At 45.9% G+C, this 27248-nt stretch overlaps 2 protein-coding genes across 3 annotated transcripts in view; both read right to left on the bottom strand.

The window, feature by feature from the left end:
- Positions 1-9399, bottom strand: part of LOC140629564 (uncharacterized) — a 60688-nt gene extending 51289 nt beyond the window's left edge. Inside the window, exon 1 of the mRNA XM_072819069.1 lies at positions 8864-9399. Within this exon, the coding sequence (XP_072675170.1) occupies positions 8864-9399 (536 nt within the window). The remainder of the gene's footprint in view (positions 1-8863) is intronic.
- A 9443-nt stretch (positions 9400-18842) lies between these two features.
- Positions 18843-27248, bottom strand: part of LOC140629560 (membrane-associated guanylate kinase, WW and PDZ domain-containing protein 2-like) — a 234263-nt gene continuing 225857 nt past the window's right edge. For both annotated transcript variants that reach the window (XM_072819067.1, XM_072819066.1), the window contains exons 3-4: positions 23065-23280; positions 18843-18966 (exon numbers count right to left, since the gene is read on the bottom strand). In XM_072819067.1, the coding sequence (XP_072675168.1) occupies positions 18875-18966; positions 23065-23280 (308 nt within the window). In that variant the 3' untranslated portion in view covers positions 18843-18874. The remainder of the gene's footprint in view (positions 18967-23064; positions 23281-27248) is intronic.

Here is a 27248-nt window from a genome sequence, read left to right as displayed (position 1 = left end):
AAAAAAAAGAATTGGAAAAAAAAAAAAACCAGAGAGCCCAATCACCCCCCAAATCACCCAAAAGCATAATGCATAGACTCTCCAGTCAAATTAACAACCCAAAACTTGATTATTTAAGCCCATTAGAATTGGTTTCTCTGCAATTTGCAACCAAAATCACTCAACCTAAAAATAGATTCGTTTTTTAATGAATGAGGAATAGAGCCCAGAGGGGCCCGGTGACTCATACAATGTCACAAAGATGTTGGTGACCGGGCCAGGATGGGACCCCAGGGTTGGGCACGTGTTAAGACCCGAGTCTGAACCACGGCTCCATCCTGCAAAGCTCTGGCGTCTTAAGGACATTGCTTAAAGTCTCTAAACCTTTTAAACCTCTGATGTCAGAGATGATGATGCCCACCCACAAGCAGGCCTATGAGGATGAAGAAAGAGACGCTGGAGCCATCTGCTCCCAGCCTGCAGAAGGCGGGCTTCTCTCTCCTTCCCGACGTAACACTGCTGCTCTGGCAGCCGGCACGGGTTGGCGGCTGTATTTGTTGAACCCTCATCCAGGGAGGCAGAAGGAACAGGGCAAAGGCCTGCTTTAGGGCACAGGTGATATCAAATGGCCATTCTGACCACCACCCATGAAGGCAGCCACACAGGCATCTTCCCCAAGTCATCTTCCCCTACAGACAGATGCCAGGATGACCAGGACAGAGAGAAAGAATCTGGAAACGAGGAAAGGCTTTAATTCAAGTACAACATGAGGCGGGTGGAGGAGGAGGACAGGATACAAACAGGTCAGTGGAAAGTGACCAGAAAACAATTCCGGGAAAGGCGGAAAAGCCCAGTGGCCAGGGTGGAATTAGAAACTGGGACCATCTCAGCTCTTTGGTTAACCACATTCCTGGTTTCTACTTAAGAAATTTAATTAAAAACCCAAACATCTAAATTTCCCAGCTGGCTTGCCAGGGGCCACGGATGCCCTCAGATTCAGAGAAGCCTCCGCCAGGGTGACCCTGGGGCCACTAGACGTGTCCTGTGTGAAGTCAGAGGAGGAAGGGGTCACAGGCCGGGGCCGGGGTGGGGCGATGCCATAGGCAGGCACCTCCTCCCTTTCCCTCCGAGAGAGAAGAAAGCCTCCTCCTCGAGCTTGGGAGCACCCTGTTCTTTCACCCCATCCACAGGAGTAAGAACTTTGGTTCTTGTTGCTTCGTTTTAAAAAATAAAAAGAAACATCAGAATGGAAAAAAAAAAAAAATTGAAATGAACTAGAACCACATTCATGATGCTTCCAGGGACACGAGGTCGCTTTCTATCTGCAGACACAATCGGTCCCCAGGCCACTAAGACCACTTCCTGCAAACACCTAACCCCCGCTGAGGCTGGATGCACGCTGGGGATGTCCAATAACCAGCCGGAAAAGAGTGAGCTTTGGGGGATCACACACAGTTTCAGGAAAAAAAAACCCGAAGAGGGAGCTGGGCAGCTGGGCATTCTGACCCAGCCTCGAACCAGGGCTCTCCACGGGAGCCGAGACGGAGATCTATCACGGCACCACGGTGCTCCAAAAGATGTTTCTTAACCCATGTGGCTGTGCAGAAGAGTTTCATAGAAAAGTTAATTTTTTTTTCCCAAAAACAAAACAAAACAAAAAACCACGGCCAGCAAACTTCATATATGAAATCTGGCCACCTAAAGAAGGCTCCCCCTGGAGTTCCCTCCAATGGAGACACCAATCTCCATCTTCCCAGCACCCACCCCCACCCCCATTGTACCAACACTTCCAAAATCCTCCCTGTGCACGGTGTGTGCCAGGTGAGGAGTCAGGAGCTGGCTCCTCTGGGTCAGTGTCCACCTCCGGCACATCCTTCCCTCACCTGTGCCTTGATAACCTCTTCCGTAAAATGGGGAGGACACCTGGCTGTTTCGCCGGGTTGGGGGTGGTACCAGACGCGACAGGGACACAAAACCACTTGTAAAAACTCCCATGGCAAATAATCAGGATGGAAAGAACTCACTAGATCATCAATCCTTTTAATGCACAAAGCCGACTTGGGCCGAGCGCTGCCCACGTAAACCCCACTGCTCCTCATTTCCCCGGGGTGCTTAGCTCCCAGGGAAGATTCTCCCTGGGAGAGAAAAGGAGATCCACAGGCATCCCCGAGTGTAAAACCAGGGTGGGAAACATTCTCACCGTGGGGGTCGACCTGCCTTTATAATTAAAGTGCCACTTCACACTCGGTGGGATGGCTGTGATCAAAAACAAAAGCCAGGGAGTGAGTGGGGAAATCCAAACTTTTCTGCCTCACTGCTGGTGGAATGTGAAATTCTGCAGCTGCTTTGGAAAACAATCCGATGGTTTCTCAAAAAAAAAAAAAAAAGAAAAAAAAAAGTAAAAGAAAAAAATCACACATGAGATGACCCTAGAGTCCAGCAACCCCACTTCTGGGCATAGGCACAGAAGACCTGAAAGCGGGGACACCAACAGGTTATTTGCACACCCATGGTCAGGGCGGCAGTGGTCACAGTGGCCACGAGGCGGAAGCAAATCCAAGTGCCCATCGATGGACGGGTGGATAAACAAAATGCGGTCTCCGCACGGTGGGAAGGTTTTAAGCTTTAAAATGGAAAAGAATTGGGACACCTGTTACAACATGGGCCAACCTGGGGGACGTGATGCTCAGTGACGTAAGGCAGACACGGGAAGGACAAATGCTCGGTCCCCGCACTTCCGCAAGGTCCCTATCGATGGAGACACCAGAATGGTGGCCGCTGGGGTGTGAGACAGGGGGACAGGGAGTTGGTGTTGGGAGGGCAGAGAGTCTCGGTCGGGGTCGGGGCTGCTCACCAAGCTCTGGAGACAGATGGATGGTGGCAGGACGGAGAGGCAGCGTGAGCGCCGTTAATCGCACCCATAAGAAATGGTTACCCTGGTAAAATCTGCCACCATAACAAACAAAAGGTGAAAAATGTTTAAATTAGCTAAGGGAGGGGGACGCCTGGGTGGCTCAGTGGTTGAGTGTCTGCCTTCGGCCCAGGGCGTGATCCCGGGGTCCCGGGATCGAGTCCTGCATCGGGCTCCTTGCAGGGATCCTGCTTCTCCCTCTGCCTCTGTCTCTGCCTCTCTCATGAATAAATACATAAAATCTTTAAAAAAAAAATGAGCTAAGACAGGAAGGTAGGACAGCCGAAACAGTCATGGTCCCGGGAGCTCCTGAGGCCTTCACCCACACGCTGAAGGTTGGGCCCCCGAAGGCCAGGCTCTCGGAGACCCTCCCTTCCACACCCAAGAAGCGCCGCAGAACCTTCCTCCGCAAAGTCAGCGAAATCAAGCGCTTCCCGCCAACCCGAAGGCCACGGGAGAAGGCGGCAAGGGGCTGCGGCAGTGTCCAAGGAGGCGTCCAGCAGGCACTCAGCACCTGCAGAAGTTGGGAGGGAGGCAGGGCGTGTGCTGGCGAATGACGGGCCACGCGCCGACGGTGAGGGTAATGGGACAGGACGGTCCCTCGGTGGCTCCAGCCGGGCGCGGGCTGACACGGGGGATCTCGGGCCGGCGGAGACGCTCCGTCCTGCCCCGTCCCTCTCAGGCTTCCCGGCCAGCCCAAGGAAAGCACAGACCACTCTAAAGTGGGACAAGGTCACCCTGCAGGACATGCAAGGGGGTGGAGACCACACCACCAGCTCCCGTAAGGGCCATTTCCCAAACGACGGTGGGGCCTGGCGAGGCGGTGGGCCAGGAGGGTTGGGGGGGGGGAAGCTCACAGACCCCAGGGGGAGACTGAAGGTCTGACTCATCTCTACGGACCCAGAACGTTATCATCCGTCCCAACGCAGCCACTTCTGTCTCAACCAACTGCAAAAAAAACACCTGGTTTCGAGATTTCTATGTGAAAACCTGTACCGACAAACCAAATGCGGGAGGAGGCGATGATTCACATCACAAACAGAATGCTTAGACAGAAACCAGCCTTTTCAGCATTCCTGCGCTTGGATGCTTCCTCCAGGCCTTTCGCATGTCACGTGACCGACCACGATTGGTTCCGTACAGACCTTTCTCCAGGTGCAAACCTAGTCCGCAAAGCACGTGATTCTGAACAGGGCGTCTCTAGCCAACGACACGGATCAAAGTGAGCACATTCGTCCAGGACCTTTGTCTTGCTCGTGGAAAGTGAGCTGGGAGCATGTGCCACATGAAGAACGGGGGCTACCTGGCCGCGGAGGACCCCGACCAGCTCCGTGGGGACGGTGGACATTGCCTAAGACGACAACGTCCAGAAACAGGAGGAGCAGTGGTCTGCGTGGGCCCGACTAACAGAAGCAGCGGGAAGCTGCCTATCGCGGGGCCTCTTCTTCCAAGCTCCCCGGGAACTCGCAAACCCAGGGGTAGAGCCTGCAGATCTAAGTCGTCCCCAAAACCCACAACTGCCCAACCTTTATCATCCAAACACAGCCATTCCTGTCCTAACCAAGCACAAAGGATACCTGATTGCCAAGACTCAGATTTCAAAAGATGTACCTACAAACCAAATAAGTGCACGTGAGGGCCCCAGCCCGGTGGAGGTAGGCCTGGAAGGCTTCCTGGAAGAGAGAAAAGATGGTTTTATGGCTGGGTAAGCTTCAGCGGGGAGGAAAGTCTCAATGCAGGGTTTTGCTGGCCAAGAAATCAGTCAACACCCTGATCCTTAAAGTGTCCATCTGTACTGGAATGGCCTGGGGAGCCTGTCAAAAATGCAGACCCCCAGCCCCCACACATACCCAAACAGAGCCTCTAAGGCAGGGGAGGGCAGGATGGCTGCTGAGTGCTCATGAAGAGTACTCCTTCTTCTCAAGTTCCCCAGGCAATCCGTTCTCGTGCAAACCACAACTTGGGGAGACTGGGGGAGCGGCCCAGCGAACAGTCTGGACCGGGCCCACGTCCAGCTAGGGGACAGCAGAGGCTCCTGAGAAGGGAGGGCCCACAAGGAGTCACTGAGGAGAGGGACAAGGCAGGTGTAGACAGAAGAAGCTGTTCCAGAAGTAGAGGCAACATCCCCAGCCCGTCTCCCACCAAGACTTCCTGTTATGCTCCTCGCTGAGCTGCCGGGTTACGGAAACCGTCTGGGCCCGTGTGTGCGCACCGGGGATGGTGGGGGGGGGGGGACGGGGAAGGAGAGGATGAGTATCCTCCAGAGCTCAGGAGGTCTAATAGGAAGGCGGGAAGGGCTTCAAAGAGGAGGAGAAACATCCACGCTAGGCGACCAGACCCCCAACAACACCCCCAAAACTCTCTCTGGACAACTGAAGTCTGTTGTGTGGAGACTCAAGTAACTCAAAACTTCCTGATCCCGAACAAACATCACCTCCACTCGCTCTGGGCAGCCGCCCCCAGCAGGAGGGGACGGCCCTAACTCGAGCATACGTAGGCTGTTGACGACACTGAGGCTAACGTGGTCTCTGCTGGAGGCGCAGAAGGGCCTCTGCCGTGGGCTTCCTCACTGAACGCAGGTCTTCCTTCTCTCATGCAAGGACACTCGGGCCTCCATCCACATCAGCCACTTCCAAAACCCCTTCGGGCTGGCTCTCCGCAGCCCTCTTGGGTGAAAGAAGCCCCCTAAAGAAAAGGGGGATCACTCCCTGGCCCTTGGGGCTGGGCAATCCCCAAAATCCAGTCCGAGGTAAGAGTAGAACCCATTGTTCCTTCAAACCTGCCAAGATAACCAGGAAACACGGCCTCTGCTGGGTCTGCACACTTAGCAGCCCGGCACACCTGCTACTCGGGCCGGCGTGAGTCACCCACACAGGCATTGCACGCCGGACTTGTCAGCAGCGGATTCGGTGCTTGGCGGCTCGCTCTCACGCACACCGGATGTCATCCATCCACCTACCCCTTGGAAGACGTGTCCGGACAGATCAGGCTATAACCCAATTTTTACTCAACGACTCACTCCCAGTGGAGGTGTCGGGGGAAGGAAGGAGGGGTACACAGAGAAGTTTCCTGCCATTCCCGGCGGGGGCTCCCCTTTCCTCTGGGCCCCGTCGGGTCTCAGCGGCTCCGCTGGCCATAAATAGGGAGGGACGAGGGGCAAGTCAACCTGGGCAAGAAAGTGGAAGAAGTCTCGACTCAAAAACCTTCTCCGGAATAAAGACGCTCTGCTGAGCTGAATAAGGCCTAGTGTTCTCCTGTACAGCGCAGCGTCCACAGTTAACAATACTGCATTGTACACTTAAACATTTGCTAAGAGGGAAGATCTTCTGGTAAGTGCTCTTATCAACAAAATAATAATGATAATAAAGAGGGTGGGAGGGAACTTTTGGAGGCCACGCAGGTTTATGGCCTAGGCTGTGGTCAGGGTCTCACGGTGTACACTCATTACCGAGCTCATCAAGTTGTATACGTTAAATTCGCACAGCTTTGTGTATGTCAATCACACCTCAATAAAATGGTTTAGGAAAAAAAAACAAAGAGGAAGAAGAGCATCTCCTGAATCCCTCTCAACTCCCGCTTTTTTTTGTTACGTCAGAATTTTCTGCAATGCAAGATTCTGAATCGGCTCCTGAGCCCGGTAAAGGACATCAGCGGGACCTTAGGAGAAATCGGAATAAGGCCCAAAGAGGAGTTCAAAGTAGTCTGTGAATGTTAATCCCCTGGCTCTGACCACCTCGCTGTGGGTATGAAAAATGTTAACATTCAGGGAAGCTGGGTAAAGAGTATAGGGGAACTCCGTGTACTATTTTTGTGACTTTCCTGTAAATCTAGATCTCTATCAAAATCAAAAGTGAATTCTTTAAAAAAAAAAAAAAAAAGGACAGCAGTTTTAATCCAGCCGCCTACTAAATCTTCACCTGTGGCCTTGCTAAAATAATTTACAAGGTAGTCGTGGACGCAAAGCATAAGTTACTCTCATGCCAATGCTGGCCTCAGGAAAACCGAAATGAACGAAACACTGCATTTACTCAGCAAGTGTCTTCCCAGCGCCCACTGTCTTCTGGCTCCCAGGTGCCAGAAGGTGTGTGACGGATTAAGTGGGGATCTCTTCCTCCAAGCCCAGCTCCGAAATGTCCACCCAGAGGGGCATTTCTCCAGCTTCAGACATGACTCTGACTTAAAGCAAAGACAGTGATTTCTGGTAATTTTCCAAAGGAAATAATCCAAAGGGTGGACAAAGCTTTGTGTAGAAAAGATGCTCACCGAGGCTCTACTTCTAAGGGTAAACATCTAGAAATACCTTCGTGTCCAACAAGAGGGGAATTGTCAGATTAGGATTTGATGCCGGCAGAGGAATACAGCCATTACCTGGGGAACTGTTCAAGCAAAATCGAGAGGAAAAAAGCAGTAAACAAAGTGTATACATTGCAGGGCTTCAGCAATGAGGAAATGCATCAAACTGCCAGCACTACTGGAACTGAGTATTTTTTTCCTGCTTTTTACACTTTTTTTGTGGTTTTCTTTTACATTTTAAAGACTTTTTTAAATTTATTCACTTGAGAGAGAGAGAGAGAGAAAGACAGACAGAGCCCCAGCAGGGGGAGAGGCAGAGGAATAGGGAGAAGCAGACCCCACACTGAGCAGGGAGCCCGATGTGGGGCTCGATCCCAGGACCCCGAGATCATGACCTGAGCTGAAGGCAGACCCTTCAGCGACGGAGCCACCCAAGCCCTCCAAAGAAGAGAGAGAACACGGAATACTTTTAAAATCGAGTGAGGTGCAGAGGTGGAGCTGTGCGTGAATGGTGGGACAGTTTAATATTTCCTCTCTGGGGGCGGCAGGAGGCTGCCAGGGGGAGAGGGTGGGTATAAAGGCCACAGGAAAAGGTGCTGCGTCAACCTGAGCATTTCCAGGGACCTGGGTGCAGCCAGAGGCACAGGCTCCAGGGGGGAGGGGACAATACTAACACAGACCACCTCTTCTCCTCCTGCGGTGCCTGGCCCTCCCTCCTTCCCCCCACCCCCAGCAGGTGCTCACTGGAGGCACAGCACCTGAGAACACCCCCAGGGAGGCCCCCTTGACAGCTTCCAGAAGTTGTCTTTGCAGGAGGGACTTCTGGGCTGGAAATGGATCATCAGGGACAGGCTGCCAAGGTTGGGGGGGGGGGGAGTGAATCCCACATCTGGGAAAGCATCACCAGGAAGCCCATCTTCCGGGTTGGGGGGGGGTGTCCTGGAGTTGAGCCCTAGTGGCAAGGAGGGAGAAGGTAAAGGAGACCCCCGCTTCTCTGCACATCAAGACGGACTAGCTCAGTCATTCATTCAACAAACATCTATTGGGTCGCCCACTCAGTGACAGGCACGGGAGCTGCCCCAAACCGTGGCCTGGGCGGCCGACACAAAAGGACAAGGAGAGGATGCGGCTATAGATTAAAACTGGTTTGCTTTTAGCTCAGGGTTCAAGACTAAGCCCCCTCCCCACGCTGACCTGGAACCCGGTGCATGCACGGCGGACGGTGGACGCGGTGCCCCGGGATCCTGCCGTCTCCCATCCTTCGGGAAGCCTTGCCCACAGCACCCTGGGTGGGTGGCCCTGCAGTTAAGCCGCTCACCCAAGGCCCGGCCACAGGGACCTGGGGAGACGCCGCAGCCCCCACGCAGCCCGCCGCAGTCTGGGTCGGCGAGGCGGCAGCGCTCCCTCCCGGGGTAACGGGCCCCGGGGCGGCCACGAGGGCGGAGGTTAGGGCGACGGGCCCCCCACCCCCACCCCCACCCCCACCCCGGCGGAGGGTCTGTCCCGCGGGGGGCCGCCCGGAGGGGGGCCGAGGGGATGTCTCTGCGGAGATGTCAGTGCGAGAGCAGAAATTTCCGTGCAAACCCCAAGAGCTCCAGAAAGCGGCGCGGGGGGGAGGGGGGGGGGCGGGGAGAGAGGAGCGCACCAAACCCCCTCCCTCGAAACGCAGGGAACACTTACCTGCCAGGTATGCGCCCCGACTGCCAGGTGGAAGGAAGCAAGCCCAGGACGCAGACGAGGTCGCGGGGGTGGGGGTCGTCTGAGCCCGGCTGATGCACACCAAGTAATCCACGGTGGGGGGTCCGGAGCCCCTCGCCCCATTCCCCGCACTTTCCACCCGAGGCCAGCCCCGGGCTGCGCGCTCCGGCCGCGCGGAGATGGCGGGAGCTCGCCGCGGGGGTTCCCAAGTGCCGCGTCCCGGAGCTCCAGGGCGCGCAGCCCCGACGCCGCGCCTCGCCTTTCTTTGCTGCGCAACGCCGGCGCGAGCCCGAGGTCCCCGCCGGCATCCCCTCTGCAGGCCCGGACAGCGCCCGGGGCAGCTCGGCCCGCGGCCCGGAGCTCGTAGGTGCGCGGGGCCGGGGAGGCGGAGGGAGAAGCGCGGAGCGGCGGGCGGGCGAGCGGGCGAGCGGGCGAGCGGGCGAGCAGCAGCCTCCTCCGGCCCCGGCAGCCCCGCGCGCGCCCGCGCCGCCTCCGCGCTCTGCCCGCCGCCGGGCCATTCGGCCCTTATATACCAGCCGGCCCGGGGCGTGGCCGGGGCGTGGCCGAGGCGGGTGGGGGCGTGGTCTGGGCGTGGCCTGAGCGGGGCAGCCAGGGAGCCGCACTGCTTCCTGGGAACTGTAGTTCCCTCCACCCCATCCCAGCTAGTGCACAACAGCTGTCGGCATGGTTGCCGCTCGCCCTCAACAGCGGTGCCCCCTTGCGCCCTCCCTTCGCAGGGAAGGCTGGGATTCCCGCCTCGCTGTCAACTCCGTTAGATCTAGGCTGGTCCTTGATGCACAAGGTGGGGGACCTCAAGCCCCCTAAACGCCTCCCGCGATGACAAGCCTGGAGTCAGACAAACCGAGCTAGGTTGCAGTCCCAGCCTGCCATGAACCGCCCGTGTGACCTTCAAGGAAGCGTGTGACCTGCGAGGCTGCAGAAACTGAAGTCTGATCAAGAGCATGGCAGCTCCTCAGATTCTTCATCGGAAGCAAAGGATATTAGAGTTTGCTTCCACCGGGTTGTAGAGGGAGGTGACCCCTGCACAACGCGGCCTGATCTCTCCGCCTCTAACACGAACTGTAATTCTCTAACGCTTGTTAAGTGCTGGGCAATTTTGGTTTCGGGGTTCCGCTCCTGCAAACCAAATGCCACCTTGGGACCCTCCTAGAATAAAATTCTGGAGCTGCCATGGCCTTCATCAGGCTTCAGTTTCTGCAGCCTTCTCCTGGTGTATGGGACACCTGAGCAGCTGCACACCCTGGGAGCCAAAGGCGGAGTCTTCCCTCAAGGAGCGCACAGTCAAGTGAGAGGCGACAGCGACATCGCAGTAACTATGTGGACACGCAAGGGGCTGTATGGACCAGGGCACCTAACTGTGCATGGTGGGGGGGCATGCCAAGGCAGCCAGAGGGCTGGTGTCTGAGTGGAATCTGGAAGGAATGGGTAGGAAGTAGCCAAAGAGACACGAAACAACAAAGGCAGGCAGACAGCTGGCTGTGCGGAGAAACTGTGAGGGTATAAAAGAAGGAAACAGGGAGGGAGACTCACTGCAGAGGAGGGGAAGGGTCTTGTATTAATTTCCTAGGGCTGCTGTACAAACTGGGTGGCTTAGAGTGACAGATGTTTATCATCTCAGAGTCCTGGAGGATTGTTACAGTTTTGCATACGTGGGTTCCTATCCACACACATTCCTCCAGACAATGACCCCCCAGCAGTAATGAGCATTAGATCTGTGGTTTGTTTCTCATACCGCTGTCCAATAAGAGGAACCAGGGCTCCTCAGAGAAATGGCTGGTTTTAGGATTGGGGTAGGAAATATACAAGATGAGCCTGGAGCATCTGGAGTGCCAGAAAGTAAGAAAGTGTGAACACACACACACACGTGCACATGTATACACACACACCCTCACATACAAGGATAAGGGTGCATCAAAGGCATACAGAATCCCTATGAATTCGGCCTGAGATTTAAAGAGAGACCAGCTGGAACGCTACAGTGAGAAGAGTTCGTGCATCTATCAAGGTAGGAAGACGGGGAAAAAGAAATAAAGAAACAAAGGCCTCCAAGGGGGAGGGGCCCCGCGAGGAGCCGGGCTGAGGCCGGGGCGAGTGTCCCCAGGACAGGAGAGCCCCGTCCCGGAGGAGCAGGAGCTGCACCGACCTTCCCGGGCGGAAAGGGGCTCGCAGGGAGTTGGAGCAGGACCCAGGAGGGCGAGGATGCCCTCGGGCTCCCCGGGACAGTAACAGCAACTGCGCGCCCAGGAGAGTGCGCCGAGCTCCCTAAGGGCTGCAGCGCGCACGGCGGGACCCGGCGGGACCGGCGGGACCCGGAGCAGCTCGGGGGGCTCGGGCGGCGGCTCCGCGGAGGGGGCTGCGCGGCCCCAGGAGCAGCTCGGAGGGGCTCGGGCAGAGGAAGAGGCTCCGTGCAGAGGGGCCTGCGCGGTTCCAGGAGCAGCTCGGAGGGGCTTGGGCGGCGGCTCCGCGGAGGGGGCTGCGCGGCCCGGGAGCGCGAATCCACCAGCGCAGGCTCCGGAGCACAGGGCGCCGGGACACAGCCCAGGATCCGGCCTCCCCCGGGACAGGCAGAGGCCGGGAGGGCCCAGGACAGCGAGGACGCTCCTGCCCCAGCTGAGCAGATCAGCGGCCCCGCCCCGGAGCCTCCAGGCCCTGCAGACGGAGTTCCTGCCGGAGCTGAATCCAGGTTTCCAGAGCTGCCTCGCCACTGGGGCTGTTCCTCCTGCGGCCTCAGGGGGTAAACAACCCCCACTGAGCCCTGCACCAGGCAGGGGCACAGCAGCTCCCCCAACTGCTAACACCTGAGAATCAGCACAACAGGCCCCTCCCCCAGAACACCAGCTGACTGACAACTTCCAGGAGAAGCCAAGGGACTTAAAGAACACAGAATCAGAAGATACTCCCCGGTGGTTCTTTTTTTGTTTGTTTGTTTTTGTTTTTGTTTTTGTTTTTGTTTTGTTTTGCTTTTTGATTTGTTTCCTTCCCCCACCACCTTTTTTTCTCCTTTCTTTTTCTTTCTCTTTTTCTTCTTTTCTTTTTTTTTTCGTTTTTTTTTTCTTTTTCTTCCCTTTTTTTTTCTCTTTCTCTTTTCTTTCCTTCTTTCTCTCCTCTCTTTTTCTCTTTTTCCCAATACAACTTACTTTTGGCCACTCTGCACTGAGCAAAATGACTAGAAGGAAAACCTCACCTCAAAAGAAAGAATCAGAAACAGTCCTCTCTCCCACAGAGTTACAAAATCTGGATTACAATTCAATGTCAGAAAGCCAATTCAGAAGCACTATTATACAGCTACTGGTGGCTCTAGAAAAAAGTATAAAGGACTCAAGAGACTTCATGACTGCAGAATTTAGAGCTAATCAGGCAGAAATTAAAAATCAATTGAATGAGATGCAATCCAAACTAGAAGTCCTAACGACGAGGGTTAACGAGGTGGAAGAACGAGTGAGTGACCTAGAAGACAAGTTGATAGCAAAGAGGGAAACTGAGGAAAAAAGAGACAAACAATTAAAAGACCATGAAGATAGATTAAGGGAAATAAACGACAGCCTGAGGAAGAAAAACCTACGTTTAATTGGGGTTCCCGAGGGCGCCGAAAGGGACAGAGGGCCAGAATATGTATTTGAACAAATTCTAGCTGAAAACTTTCCTAATCTGGGAAGGGAAACAGGCATTCAGATCCAGGAAATAGAGAGATCCCCCCCTAAAATCAATAAAAACAGTTCAACACCTCGACATTTAATTGTGAAGCTTGCAAATTCCAAAGATAAAGAGAAGATCCTTAAAGCAGCAAGAGACAAGAAATCCCTGACTTTTATGGGGAGGAGTATTAGGGTAACAGCAGACCTCTCCACAGAGACCTGGCAGGCCAGAAAGGGCTGGCAGGATATATTCAGGGTCCTAAATGAGAAGAACATGCAACCAAGAATACTTTATCCAGCAAGGCTCTCATTCAAAATGGAAGGAGAGATAAAGAGCTTCCAAGACAGGCAGCAACTAAAAGAATATGTGACCTCCAAACCAGCTCTGCAAGAAATTTTAAGGGGGCCTCTTAAAATTCCCCTTTAAGAAGAAGTTCAGTGGAACAGTCCACAAAAACAAAGACTGAATAGATATCATGATGACACTAAACTCATATCTCTCAATAGTAACTCTGAATGTGAACGGGCTTAATGACCCCATCAAAAGGCGCAGGGTTTCAGACTGGATAAAAAAACAGGACCCATCTATTTGCTGTCTACAAGAGACTCATTTTAGACAGAAGGACACCTACAGCCTGAAAATAAAAGGTTGGAGAACCATTTACCATTCGAATGGTCCTCAAAAGAAAGCAGGGGTAGCCATCCTTATATCAGATAAACTAAAATTTACCCCAAAGACTGTAGTGAGAGATGAAGAGGGACACTATATCATACTTAAAGGATCTATTCAACAAGAGGACTTAACAATCCTCAATATATATGCTCCGAATGTGGGAGCTGCCAAATATATAAATCAATTATTAACCAAAGTGAAGAAATACTTAGATAATAATACACTTATACTTGGTGACTTCAATCTAGCTCTTTCTATACTCGATAGGTCTTCTAAGCAAAACATCTCCAAAGAAACGAGAGCTTTAAATGATACACTGGACCAGATGGATTTCACAGATATCTACAGAACTTTACATCCAAACTCAACTGAATACACATTCTTCTCAAGCGCACATGGAACTTTCTCCAGAATAGACCACATATTGGGTCACAAATCGGGTCTGAACCGATACCAAAAGATTGGGATTGTCCCCTGCATATTCTCGGACCATAATGCCTTGAAATTAGAACTAAATCACAACAAGAAGTTTGGAAGGACCTCAAACACATGGAGGTTAAGGACCATCCTGCTAAAAGATAAAAGGGTCAACCAGGAAATTAAGGAAGAATTAAAAAGATTCATGGAAACTAATGAGAATGAAGATACAACCGTTCAAAATCTTTGGGATGCAGCAAAAGCAGTCCTAAGGGGGAAATACATCGCAATACAAGCATCCATTCAAAAACTGGAAAGAACTCAAATACAAAAGCTCACCTTACACATAAAGGAGCTAGAGAAAAAACAGCAAATAGATCCTACACCCAAGAGAAGAAGGGAGTTAATAAAGATTCGAGCAGAACTCAACGAAATCGAGACCAGAAGAACTGTGGAACAGATCAACAGAACCAGGAGTTGGTTCTTTGAAAGAATTAATAAGATAGATAAACCATTAGCCAGCCTTAGTAAAAAGAAGAGAGAGAAGACTCAAATTAATAAAATCATGAATGAGAAAGGAGAGATCACTACCAACACCAAGGAAATACAAACGATTTTAAAAACATATTATGAACAGCTATACGCCAATAAATTAGGCAATCTAGAAGAAATGGACGCATTCCTGGAAAGCCACAAACTACCAAAACTGGAACAGGAAGAAATAGAAAACCTGAACAGGCCAATAACCAGGGAGGAAATTGAAGCAGTCATCAAAAACCTCCCAAGACACAAGAGTCCAGGGCCAGATGGCTTCCCAGGAGAATTTTATCAAACGTTTAAAGAAGAAATCATACCTATTCTCCTAAAGCTGTTTGGAAAGATAGAAAGAGATGGAGTACTTCCAAATTCGTTCTATGAAGCCAGCATCACCTTAATTCCAAAGCCAGACAAAGACCCCGCCAAAAAGGAGAATTACAGACCAATATCCCTGATGAACATGGATGCAAAAATTCTCAACAAGATACTGGCCAATAGGATCCAACAATACATTAAGAAAATTATTCACCATGACCAAGTAGGATTTATCCCTGGGACACAAGGCTGGTTCAACACCCGTAAAACAATCAATGTGATTCATCATATCAGCAAGAGAAAAACCAAGAACCATATGATCCTCTCATTGGATGCAGAGAAAGCATTTGACAAAATACAGCATCCATTCCTGATCAAAACTCTTCAGAGTGTAGGGATAGAGGGAACATTCCTCGACATCTTAAAAGCCATCTATGAAAAGCCCACAGCAAATATCATTCTCAATGGGGAAGCACTGGGAGCCTTTCCCCTAAGATCAGGAACAAGACAGGGATGTCCACTCTCACCACTGCTATTCAACATAGTACTGGAAGTCCTAGCCTCAGCAATCAGACAACAAAAAGACATTAAAGGCATTCAAATTGGCAAAGAAGAAGTCAAACTCTCCCTCTTCGCCGATGACATGATACTCTACATAGAAAACCCAAAAGTCTCCACCCCAAGATTGCTAGAACTCATACAGCAATTCGGTAGCGTGGCAGGATACAAAATCAATGCCCAGAAGTCAGTGGCATTTCTATACACTAACAATGAGACTGAAGAAAGAGAAATTAAGGAGTCAATCCCATTTACAATTGCACCCAAAAGCATAAGATACCTAGGAATAAACCTCACCAAAGATGTAAAGGATCTATACCCTCAAAACTATAGAACACTTCTGAAAGAAATTGAGGAAGACACAAAGAGATGGAAAAATATTCCATGCTCATGGATTGGCAGAATTAATATTGTGAAAATGTCAATGTTACCCAGGGCAATATACACGTTTAATGCAATCCCTATCAAAATACCATGGACTTTCTTCAGAGAGTTAGAACAAATTATTTTAAGATTTGTGTGGAATCAGAAAAGACCCCGAATAGCCCGGGGAATTTTAAAAAAGAAAACCATATCTGGGGGCATCACAATGCCAGATTTCAGGTTGTACTACAAAGCTGTGGTCATCAAGACAGTGTGGTACTGGCACAAAAACAGACACATAGATCAGTGGAACAGAATAGAGAATCCAGAAGTGGACCCTGAACTTTATGGGAAACTAATATTCGATAAAGGAGGAAAGACTATCCATTGGAAGAAAGACAGTCTCTTCAATAAATGGTGCTGGGAAAATTGGACATCCACATGCAGAAGAATGAAACTAGACCACTCTCTTTCACCATACACAAAGATAAACTCAAAATGGATGAAAGATCTAAATGTGAGACAAGATTCCATCAAAATCCTAGAGAAGAACACAGGCAACACCCTTTTTGAACTCGGCCATAGTAACTTCTTGCAAGATACATCCACGAAGGCAAAAGAAACAAAAGCAAAAATGAACTATTGGGACTTCATCAAGATAAGAAGCATTTGCACAGCAAAGGATACAGTCAACAAAACTCAAAGACAACCTACAGAATGGGAGAAGATATTTGCAAATGACATATCAGATAAAGGGCTAGTTTCCAAGATCTATAAAGAACTTATTAAACTCAACACCAAAGAAACAAACAATCCAATCATGAAATGGGCAAAAGACATGAAGAGAAATCTCACAGAGGAAGACATAGACATGGCCAACACGCATATGAGAAAATGCTCTGCATCACTTGCCATCAGGGAAATACAAATCAAAACCACAATGAGATACCACCTCACACCAGTGAGAATGGGGAAAATTAACAAGGCAGGAAACAACAAATGTTGGAGAGGATGCGGAGAAAAGGGAACCCTCTTACACTGTTGGTGGGAATGTGAACTGGTGCAGCCACTCTGGAAAACTGTGTGGAGGTTCCTCAAACAGTTAAAAATATACCTGCCCTACGACCCAGCAATTGCACTGTTGGGGATTTACCCCAAAGATACAAATGCAATGAAACGCCGGGACACCTGCACCCCGATGTTTCTAGCAGCAATGGCCACGATAGCCAAACTGTGGAAGGAGCCTCGGTGTCCAACGAAAGATGAATGGATAAAGATGTCGTTTATGTATACAATGGAATATTACTCAGCTATTAGAAATGACAAATACCCACCATTTGCTTCAACGTGGATGGAACTGGGGGGTATTATGCTGAGTGAAGTAAGTCAGTCGGAGAAGGACAAACATTATATGTTCTCATTCATTTGGGGAATATAAATAATAGTGAAAGGGAAAATAAGGGAAGGTAGAAGAAATGTGTGGGAAATATCAGAAAGGGAGACAGAACGTAAAGACTGCTAACTCTGGGAAACGAACTAGGGGTGGTAGAAGGGGAGGAGGGCGGGGGGTGGGAGTGAATGGGTGACGGGCACTGGGTGTTATTCTGTATGTTAGTAAATTGAACACCAATAAAAAAAAATAAAAAATAAAAAATAAAAATAAAAAAATAAAAAAATAAAAATAAATAAATAAATAAATAAATAAATAAATAAATAAAAAATAAAGTCTTTTAACTCTAAAAAAAAAAAAAAAAAAGGCATACAGAATCCAACTGAAGTTATTCCTATAATATCCAAAGTCGGGAAACAATCTGAGTATAGTTGCAGTGGATTTTAACCCAAAGTAAAAAAATAAATGTTCATGAATCTATCTCGATATAGATAATTGAATAACTAAATATAAGAGGGGAAAATAAACAAATCTGTGCTGAAGAATTCCAAAAATTTATGCAGGTATTTTTGCCCTCAAGGAAGTAGAGCATAACTTTCCACAGTAGTGTAGGCTGCCCATAGTGACTGACTTTCTTTCTTTCTTTCTTTCTTTCTTTCTTTCTTTCTTTCTTTGTCACCCCCACCCTTTCAAGAGTAAAGTATGGATGGGGGTAGTGGTTGTCAACTCCTCATCATCTAATCAAGAGTAGTATTCTAGCAGAGGGACAATCTACAAAATACCTGATCGGGATGCCTCAAAAATGTCAAGGCCATCAAAAAAATGTTAAGATCATCAAAAACAGGGAAAGTCTGAGGAAGTGTCACAGCTCAGAGGAGCCCAAGGGGACATCCTGGCCCAGAAAAAAGGATATTAGATCAAAACTAAGAAAATCTGAATAAAGTGTAGAGTTCATTCAATACTGTATCAATATTGAGTCACTAATCGTTACAAGTACACCACATTAATTAAAGATGTTAATATGGGGACTGGATGTGAGGTATATGGAACTCCTGGTATTATTTTTGTTCTGGAAGTCTATTCTAAAACTGAGACATGGGGATCCGTGGGTAACTCAGTGGTTTGGCGCCTGCCTTTGGCCCAGGGTGCGATCCTGGAGTCCCGGGATCAAGTCCCACATCGGGCTCCCGGCATGGAGTCTGCTTCTCCCTCCTCCTGTGTCTCTGCCAATCTCTCTCCCTCTCTCTCTCTCTCTCTCTCTCTCATAAATAAATAATAAAATAAATCTTAAAACAGACATTATTCAAAAAGTTTAAAAAATTTTATTTTTGTAATAGATTTTATTTATTTGACAGAGAGAGCACAAGCAGTATTAACCTCACGTTAGAGACAAAAGCAAAGCTGGGAACAGTTAGACAACTTGCTTAATGTCACAGAGCAAACAACGGAGTCTGGACTCGAACCGAGAGTTCTCTCAGAGACATCTCCACTTTCTCCACAGTTCCAGATGGTCTGTCTATAAATCCCCCTGCAGCAGGACTGAATCCTCTCACTCTTGTGCTAGCTGCACTAGGGTTCATTTCAGGAAGAGCGGGTGCTCTGCACAAGCTGGTATAAGAATGTGGCTGAGGGATGCCTGGGTGGCTCAGGGGTTGAGCATCTGCCTTGGGCTCAGGTTGTGATCCCCGAGTCCCAGGAATGTTGCATTTAAGATGCTACAGAAATGCTTAGGAGGGGCAGTCCAGTGGGCAGCAGTTAGAGATATGGCCCTGGGACATTAGAGGAAAGTGAAGGCTACGGGTAATCGACAGTATTTCAAGCTATGGGGCTGGATGTCAACTCTAACAAGATAAAGATGCCTAAATATAGGTGAGGTTAATGTCAAGGAAAGGTTTCCTGGGGATATGATTTTTAAGTATCAGTTTAAAGACAGATTTTCTAAGATGATGTAAAGCTGTATCATCTTTGCAAGCATTCGATCTAACACTGCAGCCACACATTCACTGAAGGACAAATATAACAGAATACAGTGTAATGAAATACACTGAGCTGAAAGACTGATTTTACCTTATGGAGGTCAGGAGTCATGCTGTCCTCAACATGGTTAACAGCCCAGCAAAGGTGATGGGGACAGGATGAGTTCGGGTGTTCCTGGGTCCAGATCTTAACACTGTTACTAAATAATTATTACCTTAGTTAAGTACCTTAAGCTAAGTTTCAGCATATTCTTTGATAAGTAAGCATACCATGGTTATGGGACAAGAAATAACGTATGGGCTATATGTCTAGCACATCTTATGCATTCATTAAAGGAGAGTTGCCATTATTTATTTTCATTGTTATTTTTGTGACTGTCAGTATTAACCAGGTTAAAGCTACATTTCTAAGGATAGAACAATACTGATTTCTATCATCAAAGTGACATATGTCAGAGAGAGAAACATTTCTGATCTGAGACACTGAAAGATCATCCCATGGCTTTTCTAGGTGATATGGGCTAACTCCATCTGTTTGATGTAATTCCAACCAAAAAAGGGAGCCTAACATTAATTATTCACTTAAAATACTTGACTATTCGTGGACAATGTTACAGGTCAGTAGAGCTTCATGTACACAAACTGTACATAAATATGGCCTGAAACTAAAAGGAATGTATAGTTCTAAGTTTAAGTCTAAAGGAGAAGCGATGAAGAAAACGAGTAGTAGAAGTAAATTGAGGACTCTTCTAAAACCTTTATTTACCTAGCGAGAATAATTCATTTCAGTAAAACATAAGGAGTTAAAGATTGGTAGGCTTTTTTTTTTTTTTTAAGATTTTATTTATTCATAGAGACAGAGACACAGGCAGAGGAAGAAGCAGACTCCATACAGGAAGCCTGACATGGGACTCAATCCTGGATCTCCAAGATCACACCCCGGGCTTCATTAAACCTCTATGCCACCAGGGCTGCCCAAGATTGGTAGGCTTGATGCTTAAATGCATGCAGAATATTTTTTAAAAATACGATTTTTTTAATAACCACAGAGCCACATAAGTGGAGTTGTACATGATTTCCAGAAATGAAAGAAATAAGAAACTTGTAGTAGGTAGAAACTAATAATGCCACTTTTAAAGAGGTACAAGTAAAATAATGATCATGTACGTACATGTTGCTGAGAAATGTATTTATGCTTCTATTGGTGCTATTACACTCAGATAGCATAGCAGCTAAGAACATGCTTCTGGATCGATATTTCCTATAAATAAATCCCAGTTTCTGGGCAAATTACTTAACAGTAGTGTGCCTCAGTGTCCTATTCTATGAAATAGTACCTAACCCGTAAAATCTGTTAGGAGAAATAACTGAACTAGTACACATAATGAAGTTAAAGAGTTTCTAGAACATGGTTAGCATCCACAAGAGGTTAATTTTTACATTATTTATTATCGGTATTATCAGCATTTTTATGTAATGGAATAAAAGTACCTCAGTAAGCTTTTCTCACTTTCTAAATGCACCTCATCGATTGTACTATTTATGCTCTGAATTGACATCTGATGTTAATTAGTATTATAGGCTCTTAGTTGATACAGGGCGGTAACTAAAATTTAAGCAAGAATTTTCTCAATATTGTTTAAAGTGTCTTACATCTGGTAAACATGTATGGGAAGAAAAAAGGCAGGATAAAGACCCTATGCTAGAAAAAAACGTGACAAAGTTCAAAAGATGAAGATCTGAGTGAATATGTATGGGAAGGAGGCAATGTGAACCCTAAAGTTTCTATTGGATATTCTAATAAAGGATGAAGGACCAATTTCTGGTTTGGGGCTGTTTTCTCCATCTTTGAACACTGGGCAAAGAGCCGCCTAATTTACATATGTCTCATCTCCCATAAGGGACAGAGAAGTCCAGCCAGGCTTACAGAGCCACTGCAAGCATCTGTTGGCATTTGTGGCATCTATTGACTATCCAGACATCCCAGAGTTGGCCTGGGTAGTTGTTCTCTACCGTCCTCAGGCTGAGAGGTCCAGGGACAGACATACTGTTAGGGCTGCTTAAGAAGAGTGCAAACCAATCCATGTACCTTGGGACCCCTCCTGCCTAGCCCAAACTCACAAACAAACCAAACCCAATTCCTTATGTCTAATATATGAATTGAAAGGAATGGTGCTTTCTACATTTACTATGACGCCCAATTAAATAAATTTCTAATTTACAAATAAATGTATGTCAAGAATACTTCATTTGATTTGCCTTATACAGAGTAGAAATGCAATAGAAACCAACGATTCAGGCCCAACCAAGGGCAAATATTTTATGTTTTTAGCTGTAAGGTATTAATCAGTAACAAACTCTGTAACTGCTTTTTGATCTCCAACTTTGTTTTTTTGTGATTACTGCTTCCACTTGGCTGAATCATTTTGCTTCTCATATCAAAGATAGCTAAGAAAACTATGTACTACCAACTTAATTCAAAATCCATTACATAATGAAAAATAAATATTTTGACAAAGATATTTCAGAATCAGAACAGAAAAGGTATCTAATTGCTTGAAAATTACCTATAGACCTATAAATTGCTTTCCTCTCATATACATTTACTTAGTTCTTCACCTTCTGAACCGCATCACATTTTTTTCCGGCACAGGGTCTTTAGTAAGCAAGTTACATTATGTACAATAGTGATCTTTAGCATTTATATACAGAAATTGGTGATTGGTAGGAACAGAGCATAAGTTTTTCACCATTGCATTTATGGAGGAGGCTGTCCTCCTCTGAGAAATCAAGATGAAATCACTTTTTAAGGTTTTACACACTGATTGGAATAGATTAGATTTTGGTCTCCCTATGTTTGAGGAAAAACATTTTTGTAATTAATAATAATATATTAAATAATAATAGTATATTTCCTACAACTATTTTGATGTCTCTATTTTTAATTATCATTGTACAGTTTCTATAGTGACGTAGTATTTTAATTTTCATGCTCTATTATTTTTATCAACATTTCATAAGCTTATTTCTTAACCTTCCTTATTCATAATTATGAATTATGTGGGGCAGCCCCCGTGGTGCAGCAGTTTAGCTCCACCTGCAGCCTGGGGTGTGATCCTGGAGACCCAGGGTCGAGTCCCACATCGGGCTCCCTGAATGGGGCCTGCTTCTCCGCCTCTCTCTCTCTCTCTCTCTCTGTCTCTACGAATAAATAAATAAAATCTTAAAAAAATAATATGTATGAGAAGTTCATGTGTTAACATTTTTTTCAAGAGCTTTTCAGTTCTTAGATTTTCAATGCCTACTAGTATGCTGTTATTAAAAAATAAATAACTAATAAAACTTTGGAAATTTACTCCAAGCTTAGAGGCTATAAGAATGCCATAGTTAGGGCAGCCTGGGTGGCTCAGCAGTTTAGCGCTGCCTTCAGCCCGGGGCGTGATCCTGGAGACCCGGGATCAAGTCCCACGTCGGGCTCCTTGCATGGAGCCTGTTTCTATCTCTGCCTCTCTCTCTCTCTCTCTCTCTCTCTTTCTGTGTGTCTCATGAATAAATAAATAAAATCTTTTAAAAAAGTATATAAAAAAAGAATGCCATAGTTTTGCTTTAACATTTAATCATAAGTAATGTAAGGAAAAAAAACTAATTTTATAATTATAATAAAATTTGGCACTCAGTTAGTAATAAGCACAAGAAAATAGCAAAGCCATACCCTTGTGCAAACACACTTTATATCTGCCTGCTCTTCTTTATATATGTGATATGATAGATCATAAATAAAAAAGATAACAAGCCTTTTCCTTGTTCAAGGGTAGGTGCCTTTACGAAGTCAATGTCTAAAGATGCTTTCTCCACATTGCCAGATTAGATAGTAAGGGTGGAGAGAAAAATATACAGACATGGTGTAGCTCTAGTCATTTTGAGTACAGTGTTCATTGAAGTTGTTAACTAAATCACATGAAACAACCTCTTTTTCCAGAACAGTGAGTATAGTAAGATTTCTAAGGATAGATTTTACCTAATTTTAATTAGCAAAGATCCCAGAACTTTATACAATCATATTCATGACTTGTAATATTTTCTAAAATGTAGAAATAGTTCATTAGATTTCTATTAATACTGTGTATATGAAACAAAAAACCGAGGAACATAAACTAATTGGTTTATATGTCGAAATTAAAACTAATAAAAGGGATACAAGAATTATGTCCTTTCCATTTGATATTAGAATCCTCTCTCTCTGAGGTTAACTATAATCAATCATACATATAAATATGTACATATGTTAAATGACTAACCTGGTGTTACTACTACTCCATTTCCATTGACCACAGGCCTCTCTTCCTCTTCTTCCTCGGGAGGCTCTATACTGGCTTTCTCCATGTTGCTCACTGATTTATTCCTCTTCCGTTTTCCTTCAGCACTTGGAGTGGCTCCCGGAAGTATCTGGTCTGTTACATTTAATAATAATGGTGCTGGTTCTGCTGGAGGCTTTGGCGTGCCGTAGTAATTGTCTGCAAATGATACCAAAACTTCAGGGAGTTAGAGATTTCTCTTACTGTGTGTACAGTCTGTAAAAAATAGAAATTATATTGATAAATGTATATCCTGTTTCTTGCACATACGTGTATTTTACATGCATACAGATATATGGCTTTGTCTCCTTTCACATTTTTATATGCATCTTTATTTGTTGCTTTTACTATATTGGGCTTTAATGCTTAAATAAAGATACAGATTTATCTTCATTTTCACCTTTTGCCAAACCAAAATATAGTCTTATGTATTAGTCTCATATTGTTCAAAGCTATTTCAAAAATATTTTTAAAATTTGATATGCCTGATTATAACCTTTTTAAAAATAATTATGTCTGATTGAGGGTGCAGATAACTTTTTTTTTTAAAGATTTATTTATTATTTGAAAAAGAGAGAGAGAGAGTATGGGCAGGGGGAAGGGCAGAGGGAGAGGCAGAGAAACAGAGGCTGTACTGATCATGGAGCCAGATGGGCAAGTCTTGATCTCAGGAACTGAAGATCGTGACCTGAGCTGAAACCAAGAGTCAGATGCTTAACTGACTGAGCCTCCCAGAGGCAATTCGTAGTTTTTTTTTTTTTAAGCATATCTCACAACAGTCTGGAAAGGCAAAGTATATTGTGCTTTTTCTGTAGCTTTCAAAAGGCTTTGACTGTTTTCCTTGATGTCCACAGTGACCTGCCCAGAGGGGTATCACCAGGCCAGTTCAGTGGTTCTCATGGCTGCTGACTGTGGGCCTACTGCCCTAATCATAGCTCTCATGATCTGAGCTATGGAATATCTGTTCCTCCCATCAGTCTGTGAGACCTCTTAACAGGGGAGATGAATTCTTATTTCTCTCTGTAATAACAGCCTGACACATAGTAGCCACGGAATCAATGCTTACCAAGTGAGCATCTTTATATATTTAAGGAAATTATTTATAGTTTAAGATTTTGATTGGTAAAGAACATCGTGGTGTTTTGTAAATATATTTAATATGCTACTGGTGGAAGGAAAACTTATGCAAACAAAATAAAAACTGCCTTTAAAGTTGTGCCCTCAATTCTAACAAGTCAGACTATTCAATCCAAAGATAAAATAGATAATTATCTCATTATAGCTATTGAATATGAAGATCCTACCATGCTCTAGACAGTTGTGTCCACAGAGCTGCAATGAGAAATGTGATAATATTATTATGAAATTAAAATGGCCAAAGACAATTTTTAGAAAGCTATCGCAATGTCAATTAAATAATTTCTGAAGGCTTATTGTTTACATTTGGAAAGTGAGTTTATATTACCTAGTTATGTTGCTACCTACTGATAAAAGCACAGCACATTATTATTTATAGGATGTTAAAGAAAAAAAAGCTTACTGTTACCACATTTGAGAAAGTCAATAAACATTTTTCACAGATGGATTTTAAGTCAATGACTGCTCTTAGATCTAGCATTTTACAGTACTCAGTTCCAAATACGTTTATCTAAACACTCATCTCTACCTGCATATTTCTATTGCATCATCACACATTTTTACAACCTCTACCTCCATTCACATCGCTAACCACTGGTGGGTGGGGAGAAGCCTCAATGTAATAAGAGCGTATAATAATTGGAAATGTTTTGGGAAGAGTACTGCAATAAAACTAGTAAAGTTATTACTGTTTTAAAGAGAAAATCTAGCAACTACCATAAAGCATAAATTCAATATATGTGAGCATATCTGGAAAACTCCTTACCTGGCTTAGCACTTTATGTTTTCCAAAAAAGTTTCCATGTATATTGAATAGTTTATATTATGCCTCAAAAAAAAAAAAAACATCTGAAAGAGTCAAAGACAATATTGTCCTATGGAACGTGGGAAAACTGAATCTCAGTGAGACCAACCAACATACCTGAGGGCAGAGCTGGATAAGACATAAATACAGGTCATCTGATTCTTTGCCTAGCGCCATGTACACTTCGTTCACAAGCCTGACCCTCAATTCACCGAAGACCTACTAGGTGAATCTAGGTTGGAACATGTGTGATGTTTCTTGTTGGCACCAACATGGGCTGTTTTCATGGGCTTCAGCTCTGGATTCCTTCATTTACTTTGGGGCTATGCTTATCCTATCCTGAAGTTGTGATAACAACCCTAGAAATGCTTGGATTTGAGGCTTGTAATTGTCCCAAGATGCAGACTGAAATAGGAACATGTGTGGGAGGGAGGAGAGTAAGAAGAGGCAATGCCCTGGATTTGTAATTGGGAAGCTATTTGGAGACCGGCTCTGCAGGGTGCGGGGATGTCTACAGCCAAGGCTAAGGACAGACTGCTTTGCACCCTAGGCTCCAAATAACTTTACACATTCCTATGTCCATGCATTTCTTAAGCCTTTCCCCCTACAGATACACACTCCCTTCTCCTTTTCTCTTGAAATGCCATCCTTCCTCTGCTGGGAGCTCTTCACTTCAGCAAATGCAGGCCTGGAAGACTCTAGTCCAAGCCTCTTATTTTACAGCTGAGGAAATGGCATCTAGAGGATTTTTACTTGCCTAAGTACATACAAAATCAGAGTCTGGTCTCTTAACTCAGTTGTGTATGTCTTGCCGTCTCTAGTGAATTGCCAGTTTGTACACCCATCTTTCCTTTTACAATTAGTTTACATCTCCATATGTACTTTATTTTTTAAAAAAGATTTAGTTATTTATTCATGAGAGAAAGAGAGAGGCAGAGACACAGGCAGAGGGAGAAGCAGGCCCCAAGCGGGGAGCCCAATGTGGGACTCGATCCTGGATCCCGGGATCATGCCCTGGGCTAAAGGCAGATGCTCAACCGCTGAGCCACCCAGGCATCCTCCATATGTACTTTATCTGTCCTGCCAGGACAACACGATTGGAAGTTCTCCAAAGAAAGCTACTTGATATGATACATCCTTGCATCTGCCTTTAGGGAGCTGCACAGCCTTCTGGTCATAGCATAATGAGATGGAATGCTAGCAAATGGCCATCTTCCTTCGAAAGCAATTTCAGAGGGAAGGAATTTCTTAGATATCCCCTCCCCCATCTCACATGAAACTATTCCCTTGTCTTTTGTGTCTTTAGCCCCATAGCCAAGTGATATTGTTATGAAATAAGAGTTTCCCAGGGCTTGCCTGCCCTGCCAGCAAACCCTCACTTCACCACTTTGAAACCACGCACAGATGTTGGGTTCTGAAAGCCAGAGATAAAATTAGAGGGGCATTTCTATTTGGAAATACTTACTAAAAACTCAGTTATGGCTATACAGATATGGGAAAAAAGTTTACTAACTATAGCCCTCTATGAAAAAGAGCATTAGTAGGTTTTTTTTTTCCTCTTAAAAATTATTCACATAGCTCAGAGCTGATTTCAGGGCATTCAGAGAGGTACACTTGTTATTTATTGCTTATGATAAAAACAATTGAACATGCATATGTAAGAAAAGGATTTCAAACTTTTAGCTCAAATCTCATTGTCTCCGTAACATCTCTGATTCTGGCAATTCTAAGGGGTCTCTTTCCAATGAACTTTTCTAAAACTTTACTAAAACTCTTAAGATTTTCCTTAAAAAAAAAAAAACAGTTTGTTGGTAGGTGACTAAATTCTCCTACTTAAATATGAATTATGTGGGGGTTCTATTCTTATTTATCTGAGTATCTTCTACAAGATCATGGTAAACATGGCATATCCTTAACATGGGTCTGTTGAATATACTAATAAAATAATTACTTTGAATCTGCAATTATTTGTGTTATAAAGTCGGCATGAAATAAATGGAGTATAAGAGGTTTTTGGTCTAAATATATTTCTGAATTACCACATAAGGCCAACCAGAGAGAATATGCAAAGAGACAAACATTAATTTAAAAATAAATATGGGTATCAGGTCAGCTAAGTGGGCCAAAGCAGTGTGTAGATATCATCTGGTTCATTTGTGATCAAAACTTGTGGTAGCAAGAAAGG

The sequence above is a fragment of the Canis lupus genome, assembly GCF_048164855.1.
Source record: "Canis lupus baileyi chromosome 16 unlocalized genomic scaffold, mCanLup2.hap1 SUPER_16_unloc_3, whole genome shotgun sequence".
Classification (NCBI taxonomy): domain Eukaryota; kingdom Metazoa; phylum Chordata; class Mammalia; order Carnivora; family Canidae; genus Canis; species Canis lupus.
Note: the sequence above shows the minus strand (reverse complement) of the source record. Positions and strands in the feature narration are given on the sequence as shown.